Below are 14,952 nucleotides of genomic sequence, written 5' to 3' on the forward strand. Positions count from 1 at the left end.
ACACACACACACACACACACACACACACAGTGACAGATGTCATAATAACATGATAGATCTGTGTCCGTATATGAAATCAATGTATGTAGCATACCCATGATGTATTGCTGCACAAATATAATTATCAGTGTTTTCTCAAAGTGCTCATGTGACATTACTAACAGCCTCAGCCATGTTACTAACATCACAAAACTGTCTGGCTATTGTCAAGTATAAATGCTTGCTTTTAGTCTCAGACACCACTTTATAGAAAAAAATTACAGTAATAGCCAGGTCCAGATTATACAGTCTGTGTGTGTGTGTGTGTGTGTGTGTGTGTGTGTGTGTGTGTGTGTGTGTGTGTGTGTGTGTGTGTGTGTGTGTGTGTGTGTGTGTGTGTGTGTGTGTGTGTGTGTGTGTGTGTGTGTGTGTGTGTTCTGCAGTATCATGACTCATATCCTCTTCTGCCCATGAGCTATATGTGTGAAAGCCCCCAGAGAGAGAGAGAGAGAGAGAGAGAGAGAGAGAGAGAGAGAGAGAGAGAGAGAGAGAGAGAGAGAGAGAGAGTTTATAATGTAATGGTACTTCACAAATACAGCTGAACCTTCCAGAAACCTTTAGACCCTGGTGTGATTTTGGCATGTCCTAATCTGCTCTTACTTGTGTGTTCATAATATGTGGAGGCTAACCACAAGTACATTTGTTTATTGCTCACATGTATGATGAGTTATGTGTGGGGAATTGCTGAGTAAGGATATAAAGTGAATATTTGGCAACCTGGCCTTTACAATGCTAAACAGTATTACATTTTGCAGATTTCTGAGATATTACCATTTTTTATTTATTTCCCACATCAATATAGTTGTGTGTGTGTGTGTGTGTGTGTGTGTGTGTGTGTGTGTGTGTGTGTTTGTGTTTTTGTATGTGTGTGTGTGTGTGTGTGTGTGTGTGTGTGTGTGTGTGTGTGTGTGTGTGTGTGTGTGTGTGTGTGTTTTCCAGGTGAATCAGGACAATGTGGTAAAGGTGGGCCATAGGCAGGTGGTGAATATGATCCGACAGGGGGGGAATCGGCTGGTCATTAAGGTAGTGACAGTCACCAGGAACTTGGACCATGACGACACCGCCCGGAAAAAAGGTAGAGCGCCCTCTGCAGGACAACAGGCTGGAAACGAGGCCCTCCCTGCTTGACCGCAGTCATGACAAGTAATGTGTGGGGGACAGGCCTTTAGTTTTATATCAAGATGAGTTGTCAGTATGTGTCTGAGTATCAATACGCAAGGGGGTTCATGCTACGTAACTACAGAACAGGCAAAGCAAGGTGCCATGGGTTAATCTCCAAGGGAGTACATGAGGATAAATACACATTTATTTTCATATATATGTGAACATATATTAGCTACAGAGTAAATTCTCTGGAATTTTTAATGCTCTAAGTATGCATATGACACATGGTTTATGCTCTAGGTATGCATATGACACATGATAACAGTAACACTGTGTGGGAGGTTAGGCTAATGCTACATGACTATAGTGTAACGTAGGGTGTATCTGTGTATAGGTTACTAATGCTACATGACTATAGTGTAATGCAGGGTGTATCTGTGTATAGGTTACTAATGCTACATGACTATAATGTAATGTAGGGTGTATCTGTGTAGAGGTTACTAATGCTACATGATTATAGTATAATGTATGGCGTATCTGTGTAGAGATGACTAATGCTACATGACTAGACATTAGACGTGTCTCTCAGAGTCATGTTCATGTATCTGTAGTTAGTGGTCATAAATTATTCAGTCTTACAATTTTGATGCAGTCTTACACTTAAGAAAATCAAACTGGGCAGTAGAGGTTTAGCCAAGATCAGTGGACTCCCCAGAGCGTTTGAGTCATTATTAAATGCTATCTGCCTATCTTGCTTTCTGCTTTGCTATAAGGATTTTTGAGGGGCAGCTGTTTTGTAGTGAAAAGCTCTTTTAGGTATACCCCATCTCCACTATTCTGTAAGGGGAGCGTGTCTCTGCAGATCTCAGAGGAGTCTTTCAAGGTCAGCCCTGGACCCTTTGGGCAGTAGAGTTTCTGGGAGCATTGCCCAGTAAAAGGACGTAATGCATTCATCAGAGGGCACATGTGCGAACAGTGGCTGGTGCCAGCCCGTTCTGCCAGAGCCCCACCGATTGGCCGTTTGGCACATGGTGCTCCCAGACGAGAACCACGTTGTGCCCATCTGCCAGTTCAGACCAGCTCACGGCTGGGAGCGTGCGTTCTGAAGAGCGTTCTGAAGAGCCCGTCCTGCAGGCTCGGTCAACGAGGCCGATGTGTTGAGGCAGTGAGGCCTTCTGCAATGCCAGAGAGAGAGAGAGAGAGCGACAGAGGGAGAGAGATGGATATATGAGTGAGTGAGTGAGAGAAAAGGAGTAAAGGAGTAAAGTAAAGTTGTGAGTGGGTCTGGAACCAATTCATGGAATCAGGAATCAATTCAAAAGAATATATGCATGTAAAGGATCACACTCTTTATTTTGTCACCCAGTCTGGTGATGGTGTGCTTCTCTCAGCGTGTGCTCACACAGCTGTAACTCCTGCGTAAACACTGCAATTCTGAATGTGAATTGTTAGAAGGAAGCTCTTTCAGGTCCCCTGAGAAATAATAAGTTCCTGTACTTCAAAAGACTTCTGTAAGTCAGCAGGAAGTTTCTGTATTGAATATGCCTTCTGAGATGGTGTACTGATTACACCCTGTCAGAGTTCGAGGATTATAGATAGACCTGCATACACAAGCACACTCCTGCCTGGCCTGGGCCAGTATCCCTTATTCAACTGTCCATTATTTCCCATTATTATTGTCATATAGTTTAATCATGGTAGTATCAATATAGGGAGGTAGTGATATAAACACACAACCCTCCAACACATCACTCTTCCTCCCCTCTACCTATACCACCCATCTAGGTGACAGGTGCCACACAGCTGGTGAAGCTGACCCTAGACACACTGGACCAACAGGAACGTGTGACCGACCAATAAGCTTTAGTCACCAATAAGACCCCCCCCCCCCCCCCTTGTCTTTTACACTGTGTAATTATTTTACAGATTATTGACAAATTCTGTCTTTCAGTCTTTTCATAGAAACAATGGAACAACAAAGAAATAGAAATGACCTCTTATAACATTTAAAAAATTGGGAACAGGTGTTATTTGGTGTTATTTTTAGTTTTGCTGTGAGTCTTTCCAGGTTGGAGTGATCTGTTTTACACTAGTGCTGTGCTGGAATCTGGGTTCTGTCCTTCGAGCTTGGTCATATTCCTTTTTTGCAGTAGTGAGTGAGGTTAATATAAGTGGTACTGAGAGCACAGCGAGGTGAAGTTGTGCCACTGTAGGACAGGAAAGGGTGAAGTGTGGGGTTTGAATTTTGGCCCTTCCAGGCTTCCGTCACCTAAAGGCAAGGCCTGCATTTAGCAGCCTCATGTGAGCAGGTCTTAATTAAAAAGATACTTGTGATTGTGCCATTGGGCTGGTACTGGACTGAACAACTGAAATACACTGAATCTGCTTAAGCATGTGTTGATTGGCCTCTCTGTGTGTGCACTATAGCCCCGCCTCCTCCGAAGAGAGCACCAACCACAGCCCTCTCTATGCGCTCCAAGTCTATGACATCTGAATTAGAGGAGTTAGGTAAGACACTAGTGAAAGTGCAAACACACACATGCACATAAACTCAGGAATACACACACACATAAATCTACAAACGTGTGCAGAAACGCTGGCCTGAACCTTCCCCTCCTTGGCTTGACACATAACTCTGCCTTGATTGGCTGCTTCTTTCTGTCTTTGTTTGTGGGTTTTTGGTCTTGTGGTGATTCGCTGCGACGTCACCAGTGGATAAAGGTAAGCAGTGATGTTCTGCTGGTTGGAGCTCAAGCATGTTCATCTCACGTTGCGTTGTGCAAATGGAGAAGCATGATAACACATTTGTTCTAGACGCAGCACAAGTCGACTACCCCAATAGCAGGCGATTCTGAGGCAAACACAATTCTGAAGCAAAATCCTGTTTCTGGCACTTATGGGTCAGCTGTGGCAATCGCAAATGTATCGTGGGCCACAACTCATGAGTCTAACTCTAGCAGCCAAATTTAAAGTTTGTCACATAATTTGAACTCAAGGACATATGTCATCCTCATGCCTATCATGAGAAACATTTGTATGGCATTTCCAACTAGGGGCCAAAGGGGTCCAGCTGGCTGTGTCCTGGTGCTTGGATTCGGACAAGGTCGCCTCCTTCACTCCACGGTGGTACGTGGGCTGAATGAAGGTAGTAGGCATGAGCCAGAACTGAGCCACCACTCGTTTGCTATCTGGGTACGGACGTGTGCTGCCGTGGATGGTGGTACCCATGCTCGGTGCAGCAGACGCCTGCTCGGGCGCAGCTGTGGACTAATCCTGCCTGCATGGACATGGTTGAGCGCAGCATGAAGGGCTCTTGCAAAGTTCAGTCAGACGTATCTACCTGTCATCGTTTGTCCTCATGTTTCATTTGAACCCGTTTCATCTCCGCCATTATCTGCCCCATGATTGTCATGGTTTGTGATTGTGATTAAAGGGAGAAATTGAGTCAAACAGCCAAACACTTGAGCTATGTGAACGGATGTTAATACACTTCCGACATGACAATAGAAAGAGGCTCCAAAGTGTGTGAGAAGAGGTTGGTGTGTGAGATGAATGTGTCTGTGCTGCGCCTTTGCCCACCGCCGTCAGCCCAGTCTCGGGGAAACAGAGTCAACAGTTGCCCTGAAGCCCTGAGACACTGTAGCACTGCCGTTCAGGTTTCACTCCAAACTCCAGCGTAACTGCAGGAATTGGGATGTCGCGTGCAGCAGTGCCTAACCTCATTTCAGGGCAGTCAGCAGCGTGTCTGAGTGCTCACGTAGGCAGTGGAGACGTCTGCCTTGCAGTGACGCATGGCTCGCGGTAGGGAACACCAAGCAGAGGAGTATCCTCCTCCTCCTGTGACTGATGGTCTTTCCGTACAGGAGGGCTGAGACTGAGAGAAAGAAATGAGAAATACTAAGGAAAAGATGAATCCATGTCAATATTCAATGTATTTTATTTTTTGTAGGTTACAAGTAGGTTATCATTTTGCTTAGTCTACACCTGCTGGCGTCTAAATGATGGCGAGACTCATTTGTTCATGTCTCTCTTCATCTTTGGCGCCTGTAATGGTGACGTCTAGCATCCAAAGGATGCTGCCGCTCATTTTGCTGTGAGGTAAATGCATGGAAAATCTCCCACAAGCATATGCTTTTAGTTTGGATAAGAAATGTTTTGTATCATTTTGTCCTCATTTAATTTAGATGTCACCCTGATGTCTTAAGAAGTAAATTTTACTGTCTGGTCACCAGTATAAATATAGGTATAGATAGGGATTTTTAGTGTAAGTGTGTGTGTCTGTGAAAGAGAGATTGCTGTCTTTTCAATCTTGACCTGTGCAGTATGATTTCCATTCTTTCTCCAGCCACCTTGAGGATAAAGAGAGGTGGTAAGTCATAGTGATCCTTATATATAGCCCGAAATAACTCGCCAACAGACATGTAAATGCTGTTAAATTACTAGTGTGTTCCTTATATCAAGGTTGTGTCTTCTCAGTTTGGATCCTGACGGTATTAGTATCTGAGGTCCCTATGTGTCTGTGTTGTGTGTTCTCTGTAATTGAGCTGTTACTGGAGAAACACAGCAGTGTTTTCTCCAGCAGACTCAAGGCTAGGAGACTCAAGGCTAGGAGACCCAAGGCTAGGAGACCCAAGGCTAGGAGACCCAAGGCTAGGAGACTCAGGGCTAGGAGACTCAGGGCTAGGAGACTCAGGGCTAGGAGACTCAAGGCTAGGAGACTCAAGGCTAAGAGACTCAAGGCTAGGAGACTCAAGGCTAGGAGACCCAAGGCTAGGAGACCCAAGGCTAGGAGACCCAAGGCTAGGAGACCCAAGGCTAGGAGACCCAAGGCTAGGAGACCCAAGGCTAGGAGGCCCAAGGCTAGGAGACTCAAGGCTAAGAGACTCAGGGCTATGAGACCCAAGGTTAGGAGGCCCAAGGTTAGGAGACTCAAGGCTAGGAGACTCAAGGCTAGGAGGCAGTGCTGTCAGTTAAATATTCAAAATTCTGACTTGTGCAAACAGATTGTTGATGGAACTTCTGTCAAAGTCAAATTTATTTATATAGCGCTTTTTACAACACATGTTGTCACAAAGCAGCTTTACAATCGTATGGGTCCAGATCCCTAATGAGCAAGCCCGAGGCAACAGTGGCAAGGAAAAACTCCCTATGATGGTGGGGATTAGGAAGAAACCTCAAGAGGACCAAGACCCAAAAGGGAACCCATCCTCCATTGGGCAGCCCATTAGCACAAGTCCGTATTTGTGGTCAAAAAGTAGTTCTATAGTTATAGTTCCCTGGCCAAGTCGTCACAGTCGGTGGTGAGCCTCAGGTAGGAGCTAGCATCTGCACGTCCTCTTGCGGCAATGACACATACAATCCCGGCATCAGTACATCCACCGGCAAGCCAGACCATCTCCTAGGTGCTTGTAGATGCTTGCATGCAATCGTCTTGGGTAGAAGCATGTAAAAAGATAGACAATATAGGTTTAGTTTGTGAACATCAATTTAAAGAATCATTGATTTAAACATACATAGCTCACGTGCCAGTGATTAGCATGTGACTCTGGCAGGCTAATCTATAGCAGCATAACTAAAGGGAGGGGTTCAGAGGTGACCACAGTCATGAGGGCTCACTGATACATTGTTTTACACCCAAGTCATTGTCACAACTAGAGTGATGCAATGACATAGCTGGATGACAGCATCAAAATCTCAGATTACCAGAAGTCTCAATGTCTGGGGGCCCCTGAGCCCCACACCTTCACAAGGGGAATATTAACTGAAGGCTTGATTAAATATGTGAGTCTTAAGTCAAGATTTAAAGATTGGAACTGTGTCAGAATCTCGGATTGGAGCTGGAAGGCTATTCCATAACTGAGGGGCTTTAAAGGAGTTCTGCCTCCAGCTGTATTCTTACAAATTTTTGGAACTAAGAGAAATCCAGCATTTTGGGAGCGCAAAGAGCGATATGGGTTGTAGTAAGCAACGAGTTCACTCAGATATTGTGGAGCAAGACCATTTAACGCCTTGTAGGTTAACAGAAGAATTTTAAATTCAATTCGATATTTTATCGGAAGCCAGTGTAATGCCGCGAGAGTGGGAGTAATATGATCAAATTTCCTATAGCCTTAGTTAGGACTCTAGCTGCAGCATTTTGTACAAGTTGTATTTTCTTTATGGACTGTTTATAACATCCAATTAGAAGACCATTACAGTAGTCCAATCTTGATGAGACAAAAGCATGGACCAGCTTACGAAAATAAGTGTCTCAGCTTGGCGATATTATGTAAATGGAAAAAGGCAGCCTTAGTGATGTTGCATATATCAGGGTTGCCAACTGTCATGCATTGAGCGTGAGACACACGCATTTGACCGTCTTCACATGCTCTCACGCCACACTTCCGATTTCTCACGCCGAAAAAAAAATCAAGTTTATTTACCTCTGATCCACATCTATGATTCAATGAGTTACTAGTTCGCTCTGGCGCCAACCACTGGCGATTGATCGATCGCAATATAATACTTAATTTGTGTCCATTTTACCCCCACCCCCCACCCCGTCAACAATTTACACTCGCCACCCCCCTCCAGGTCCAAATTTCACTCCAAGTGATCTTGAAAAGTTGGCAACCCTGATATATGTGTGTCAAATGAAAGATCCGAATCAAGTGACACCTAAGCTTTTTGTGGTAGATTTAGGTGTTACTGAAAAACCACCTAGTTTGAGAGGAATATCAGCCAATTGCTTCTAGCAGCTTTGGGCCCAAAAATCAGTTCAAGAATCAGAACAATACTGTTTGAATTGCTAGATGATTGATTGTTGATTGTTTGCGTGTTTGTGACTGGGGAGTGTAGTAGTCTGATGTGCTAGTCTCTTAGCTCTTATAATTTTGGAAAGTTTGCAAACCTATTCAGGCTATCCAGTCACCGGTCATACACAATAACTGCAGGACCTTTTCTGTTTTGGACTGTCTCGGACTGTCTATGGAGTTCTCTGTAAAATTTCAATGACTCAACTGACTCAACCCCTGAATTACCATTTTACCACTTTACATAGCTCTCTTTCTCTCTCTCTCTCTCTCTCTCTCTCTACATTTATACTTATATATTAGTATGTGTGCATGTGTATGTGTGTGCAAGTGTGTATGCATGTGTGTGAGTGCACATGTGTGTGCGTGTGCATGTAGGTACATGTAAAGCTGTTGGCTATAAGTATAGCAGTCACTGTGTGTGGGCATGCATGCCTGCGCATATGTGTGTGTGCATCTGAGTGTGTTTTAAAAGAATGGGCCACACTGAGCCGTGTGTCCCTGTTTCCCAGAGCCCAGTTTGGATAGCACAGGTACCTCTGTTTTAATTCACCTGCCAGAGCTTTGGGCCTGCGTGTGTAACAGATCTTTGGTCATGGTGGTTTGTTTGCTTCTCCTACTGTAAGACCAGGAGAGATGACGTTCTAATTGAGCTGCACTTGTATGCAGTCATGAGTTGTTGCTGTGGGCCACAAAGACTAAGAGCTGTTGTCTAATATAAAATTATTAAGACTACTACATTTTTTTTAAAGAGAATAATTTCTTATTTACTTAATATATAGAATGATGTGTGTGTGTGTGTGTCTGTCTGTCTGTCTGTCTGTCTGTATGAAGTGTACATGGGCTTACATGTTTGTGCTATTGGATGTCTGTATGGGTGTGTGTGTGGTTAGGTGTGTGTGTGTGTGTGTGGTTAGGTGTGTGTGTGGTTAGGTGTGTATGGGTGTGTGTGTGTCGCATGCTGAGTGTGTATGACTCCTCTGAATCTTCTTCTCTCCCCGTCTCTGCGTAGATATTCAGTCTTCTAATGTTGAGGGTCTGAAGAAGAGGATTGTTTTTCAAGTCACACTAAGTAATCACCCAAATGCATGGAGGCTGTTAACAGGCCAAAGAAGGCGAAACGGATCCGCTAGCATGCGCCTCAGTGCCGCAGGCTAACACAAACGCACGTAGCTGGTCTCTCTCAGCTTGCACGGCTTTGGGGGCTGACCTGTCTCTTTATCGCCTTCCATTCTTTATTTCCTTTCTTTTTATTTACTTTTTATCTTCTGAAAAGTTTCCTTTGACGATAAGATATAGCAAGCTGCTGGTTTTGGGGCCGTGGAGATTGTTTCTTGTCTTCTGTAGGGTAAGGTGTTCTTACTGCTGCTCTTTGTTCAGTTTGGACTGTCGTGTCTGTTGCAGATAAAGTGGACGAAATGGCAGCATCCCAGAAGACGGGCAGGGACAATGCTTCAGGGGACATGAGGGTGGCTACTATCAAGCCCCGCCCCTCCAGTCGCTGTGTGGCCACACCCACGGATTTTAATGTAACTCCTCTTCTCACTAACACAGGGGTGACGCACCCAGGGTTACAGCACTGCAGCGTTTAGGGGTTACCCTGCTATAACACAACCAAATCATATGGTGTGCCCTTGAAGGAATTGGTAATTAGGTGATCGCAATCAACTGCAGTGCCCACTGTCCCAGCTCTGAGTATGGAGTCAGACAACCCTGAGAACAGATCCTTTAAAGGGAATTTTATTGTGTAAATATACTTTTTCACATGCTGGTATATACTATAGGTTGATATAATTTTTGATAGACTGCCTCGAGACTGCCCTTATCACACAGGAGATGGTAATCATTTTGTGTGAACGAATTCTACTAAAGCCTTCTCCTTTCCTTCAGTCGATGTATGAGCGGCAGGGTGTAGCTGTTGTCCCCCCCACTGTTCCTGGTGGCCCCCAGGGCCCATTCCTCGGTTTACCAAAGGACACAATGAGGAGGCAGAAGTCTATTGGTAAGCCACACCAGACCAGCTTATCAGTTATCTGGCCTGTGGAAATCACAGCGTGGTGAACTTGAATTATTTTAAAAGTTGCATTGTGTGAGATCTGAATCTATTTTAAAGACTCCAGTCAAAAAGATAGCTCTATGCACTCATATTCTGATATAATTAGCCCAGGGAAACTAAAAACTGATGTTAGATTGTCCTTATAAAATGTCCCTGACTTGTTTAAAGCGTTTGAGGGTTCATCTGAGATATGCAGCCTCAAAAGTTGGCCTATATACTAGTTGAGTTATATGGTGTTACTTCATGACATGGTGATGTGATGTCCTGTGGAGTCTTATTTTAACCTGCACATCTATTTCTGAGTTTAGTTTGATTGCTATTTCCAGTTTGCATTGCCATTGTGCAGCTCTGTCTCACTAGTGAGTTCATTAGATTTGATTATGGTTAAATTGATTTGCTGGCAACTCCAAATCCCTTTAGTGGGACCGTTAGAGTTAATTATGCATTTTGGGGAAAAATGCTTGATCAGAAAGTGCATTTTAATACATGGTAATTTTATTCATGATTGCACAGATTCCCGCTGCCTCTCTTGACCGCATGCCTAAGGCAGAGGTTTGTGGGATTGATGTCTCCTCTTAAGGGGATAAGTCTGTCCACTCTGATCAAAATGAGAGCTCTTCCATAGGAGTATGGAGACTTCGTATGTGTCCCAGTTACAGGAACGCATGCTGTGCAAGGAATGGGATAGGCTGAGTGACAGATGTGCTAATAAACAGGCCAAACAATGTGAAGAACCCCTGTGTGTGTTTGGTCCAGCTAAAAGCTGGTTTGCTGGTTTAACTGAAGAACTGTTAAGTTTTAAATGTAGGTTTATAATTTATCTTTTGAGGGTTAGCATTGGCAGAATACCTAACAGTTTGTTACAAAATATTTATTATTAAATTGAAGTCTTTCATGCTAAGATCCAGGTGTGCATGTATGATCAACAATGTATTCCAGTAAGAAAAGATACAAAAGAAATTATGCCAGAGGTGCTGTAATAAAGCATTAGTGAGAACTGTTGTCATAATGGAAAGCTTTGAAAGTCTTAAGACGCTTGTTCTTGACAATTTTATTAATAGTATATAATTAAAATCACAGTTCTTGCAATTAGAAAATTGCATTCTTTCTTAAAACACAAAGCTGATATGAAATTGATTAATTGCTCAGCCCGAACTCAAGTAGTGTTTGTTCTGCGACTGGAAGGCAGTGATTAAGTGACTGCAAATTCTGAAGCAATCTACTGAGTTTATTAAGGAACCTAAGACTAAATATATCATATATTAATTGTGCCCTTGCTACTGATTTTTCTGAATGATATTTGTGAGTACCATGCCATACCAAACCATACACTCTTCTGTAGTAAATAAATAAGCCCTGTCTGTGTCACCTAGGAAATACCGAAGAAGAGAAGCAGTTCCTGACTCCGCCGCTGCTGAAGTTCACCAGGAGTCTTTCTATGCCTGACACATCAGAAGACATCCCACCTCCACCTGGCGTGTCCCCACCTTCACCTCCGTTCAACCCCAGCGCCCCCATGTCACTGGGTTACGGCGCCAACCAGCCCATGGCTGCCGGCAGAGGGTACGGCACCGTGGGTACTATCCGCCGTGACCGGAGTGGGTTTCAGCGACAGAACTCAGAACAGTACGATCCTCAGAACTCCGGGACAGGCCAGCAGAACGCCCGCAGTCGGGGCAGAGCAGCCGTGCCTGAGAACCCGTACTCGGAAGTGGGCAACAAGACAGCATATGTCCCTGCCAAGCCGGTGCGGCGGAAGGGTATGCTGGTGAAGCAACCCAATGTGGAGGACAGCCCAGAGAAGACCTGCTCCATCCCCATTCCCACCATCATCGTCAAGGAGCCATCCACTAGCAGCAGCGGAAAGAGCAGCCAGGGCAGCAGCATGGAGATTGAGACGAGTGCCCCCGAGCACCCTGGGCAGCTGCGGCCTGAGGACTCACTCAACATTAACAACCCGTTCGCCGCCGCCATCGCCGGTGCTGTTCGTGACCGTGAGAAACGGTTGGAGGCACGCAGGAACTCGCCTGCCTTCCTGTCCACGGACCTGGGGGACGAGGACCCTCCCACTCCAATACCACGCCTACGCCACTCTAAGTCTATTGATGAGGGCATGTTCGGGAACGACGAGGGGCTACGGACACTCATGGCTCCACCTGCGTCACTGATGGTCATTCCACAGGGCAGCGGAGGTGAGAACAGCACAGGTGGATGCATAAACAGTGGGGGTAACGTGACGGACTTCAACAGTCCTGAACCCACAATCGTACGTGAACCTCTGAGCACACGCACAAGAAACTGCCCCGACCTGGACAGCCCAGTCAGTCTCCCGGTATCTATAAAGACCTACAGCTCCAATGGTGGAGGCTACCTCCACCCAGTTACAGGTAAGGCTCTGGATCCCAATTCCCCGCTAGCCCTGGCCCTGGCTGCACGGGACCGAGCCATGAAAGAGCAGACGCAGCCCCCTCCGCCACCGCCGCCCAAGGTAGAGCCACACAAACCGGACCTCAACCAGCCACTCTTCATAGACACCAAGCTCCGCTCAGGCATAGAGGCCACCTTCACCGCCTCAGTGGGCGCAGGCCGGCCTGCGGGCCGCGGGGGCCTTCGGAGGCAGGCGACAGAGTCCAAATATGAAGCAGAGGGTGCCAAAGTCAGCAAGCAGACAGAGGAGAAGAAGATGCAGATGAACATGGTGGACACATCACAGCAGAAGTCGGCAGGCTTGCTCATGGTGCACACGCTGGATGGACCTAACGACACTGAGCCGGAGGCAGGAGGAGTTGCGCTGCAGGATGGCACTGCCCCACAACACAGAGAGCCAGGCCTTAAACCGGTCACCCCTAACGTCCAGCCACTGACCACACCCCGGATGAAAAGCATCACAGCAGACAGCTCGGTGGACGAGCCGATCAAGTTGCCCTTTCGCATCCCCCCTCCCCCCTTGGCTTCCGTGGACATTGATGAGGAGTTTGTGTTTGCGGAACCTTTGCCTCCCCCCCTGGAGTTTGCCAACAGTATCGACATTCCCGAGGACCAGGTTGCAGAAATCCTAAAGCAAAGGAAAAACAGCATACAAGGTGGACCCTTGCCCCCCTACCATTCACACGCTCCTCCACCCATCACTGTTGAGCACAAGCGTCCCATCGGGATGCAGAACTGCTTGCCCCCTCCCAGTTACCCTCCCCCTCCACCTGAGAGCTTTGAACTTGTCACGGACTCTGGCATCGAAGAAGTGGATAATCGGAGCAGTGGTGACCCCCACTTAGAGACCACCAGCACCGTCTCAACTGTGTCCAGCATCTCAACGCTGTCATCAGAAGGCAGCGAGGCCTTGGACACCTGCACAGTCTATGCAGACGGGCAGGCCTTCCTGGTGGACCGGCCCCCTGTGCCGCCCAAACCAAAAATGAAGGCCATCATCAACAAGAGCAACGCACTTTACCAGGACCCCCTGATTGAGGAGAGCCCTGAATGCTTAACTCCGGCCCCGCCAAGGCCACCCCCCCTCCCCCCCTCTGCCCCCATCCACTCTGAGCCTCCCAAGACTCCCACTCAGCGAGGCTCCAAGCTCTGGGGGGATCCTCCGGAGATCCGCGGCTCCCCTTCTTCCAGTCCGGACCCCAAAGCCAACATGCTGAGTGAGTTGAGCTCGGTCCTCCAGCACATGAACCGAGAGAAATCCCCCAGACAAGCAGACTCCCTGGACTCACCAACCACCCCCCGGAGCTTCAGCAGCAGGTGAGTCACTGCCCTCCAACAAAACCGCAGTGACAAAGTCTGCTCTTGCTCTGCTCAGACTGTACTCGGTTTGCTCTCTCGGTCTTGGTCCTCCCAAGGTTTCTTCCTAATCCCCAACATCATAGGGAACATCAAACCTTTGGCTTGCTCATTAGGGATTTGGACCCATACGATTGTAAAGCTGCTTTGTGGCAACATGTGTTGTAAAAAGCACTATATAAAAAAATTTGACTTTGACTTTGCTCTCGGTCTGCTCTTAGTCAGTCTCTACTCAGTCTGCTCTCGTCCTGCTCAGTCTCTACTCTGTCTGCTCTCGGTCTGCTCTTAGTCTGCACTTGGTCTGCTCAGTCTGTACTCTGTATGCTCTTAGTCTGCACTTGGTCTGCTCAGTCTGTACTCGGTCTGCTCTTAGATTGTAAAGCTGCTTTGTGGCAACATGTGTTGTAAAAAGCGCTATATTAAAACATTTGACTTTGACTTTGCTCTCGGTCTGCTCTTAGTCTGCTCAGTCTCTACTCTGTCTGCTCCTAGTCTGCTCTCGGTCTGCTCTTTGCTCTTGGTCTGCTTTCGGTCTGCTTTTAGTCTGCTCTTGGTCTGCTCTTAGTCTGCTCTTGGTCTGCTCAGTCTGTACTCGGTATGCTCTTAGTCTGCTCTTGGTCTGCTCAGTCTGTACTCGGTCTGCTCTTGGTCTGCTCAGTCTGTACTCGGTCTGCTCTTTGCTCTTGGTCTGCTTTCGGTCTGCTCTTAGTCTGCTCTTGGTCTGCTCAGTCTGCTCTTGGTCCGCTCTTGGTCTGCTCTTGGTCTGCTCAGTCTGTACTCGGTCTGCTCTTAGACAGTGATGTCAGTAACGCGTTACTCTAATCTTACCACTTTTTTCGGTAACGAGTAATATAACGCGCTACTATTTCCAGTCCAGTAATCAGATTAAAGTTACTTATCCAAATAACTGTGCGTTACTATTTATATTTTCCCTAGTAAAATATATATTTTTGCTTTCTTCTTGGCTCAGTTCTACTTTTGCGTCTGACCGTAGCGCTCGACTCCGCACGCTGCGCGCGACCCTGTGAGAGCGCGAGCGCGTTTTACACGTCATTCTGTGCAGTGTCCTCCCGTAAGGATGTGTGGTAGTGTAAAGAAACACCCCTCAAAAACAGGGGAAGGAACATTTACCTGAAGAATTTTAATATTGCTTTGTGTTCCACGTTTGAAAAGTGCTGG

At 46.4% G+C, this 14,952-nt stretch overlaps 1 protein-coding gene across 2 annotated transcripts in view; it reads left to right on the forward strand.

Annotated features, from left to right (window-relative positions):
- LOC143490607 (SH3 and multiple ankyrin repeat domains protein 2-like) overlaps window positions 1-14,952 on the forward strand; it is a 203,531-nt gene that overhangs the window by 162,658 nt on the left and 25,921 nt on the right. For both annotated transcript variants that reach the window (XM_076989141.1, XM_076989140.1), the window contains exons 18-22: window positions 979-1,114; window positions 3,571-3,651; window positions 9,339-9,463; window positions 9,825-9,936; window positions 11,364-13,734. In XM_076989141.1, the coding sequence (XP_076845256.1) occupies window positions 979-1,114; window positions 3,571-3,651; window positions 9,339-9,463; window positions 9,825-9,936; window positions 11,364-13,734 (2,825 nt within the window). The remainder of the gene's footprint in view (window positions 1-978; window positions 1,115-3,570; window positions 3,652-9,338; window positions 9,464-9,824; window positions 9,937-11,363; window positions 13,735-14,952) is intronic.

The sequence above is a fragment of the Brachyhypopomus gauderio genome, chromosome 2 (assembly GCF_052324685.1).
Source record: "Brachyhypopomus gauderio isolate BG-103 chromosome 2, BGAUD_0.2, whole genome shotgun sequence".
Classification (NCBI taxonomy): domain Eukaryota; kingdom Metazoa; phylum Chordata; class Actinopteri; order Gymnotiformes; family Hypopomidae; genus Brachyhypopomus; species Brachyhypopomus gauderio.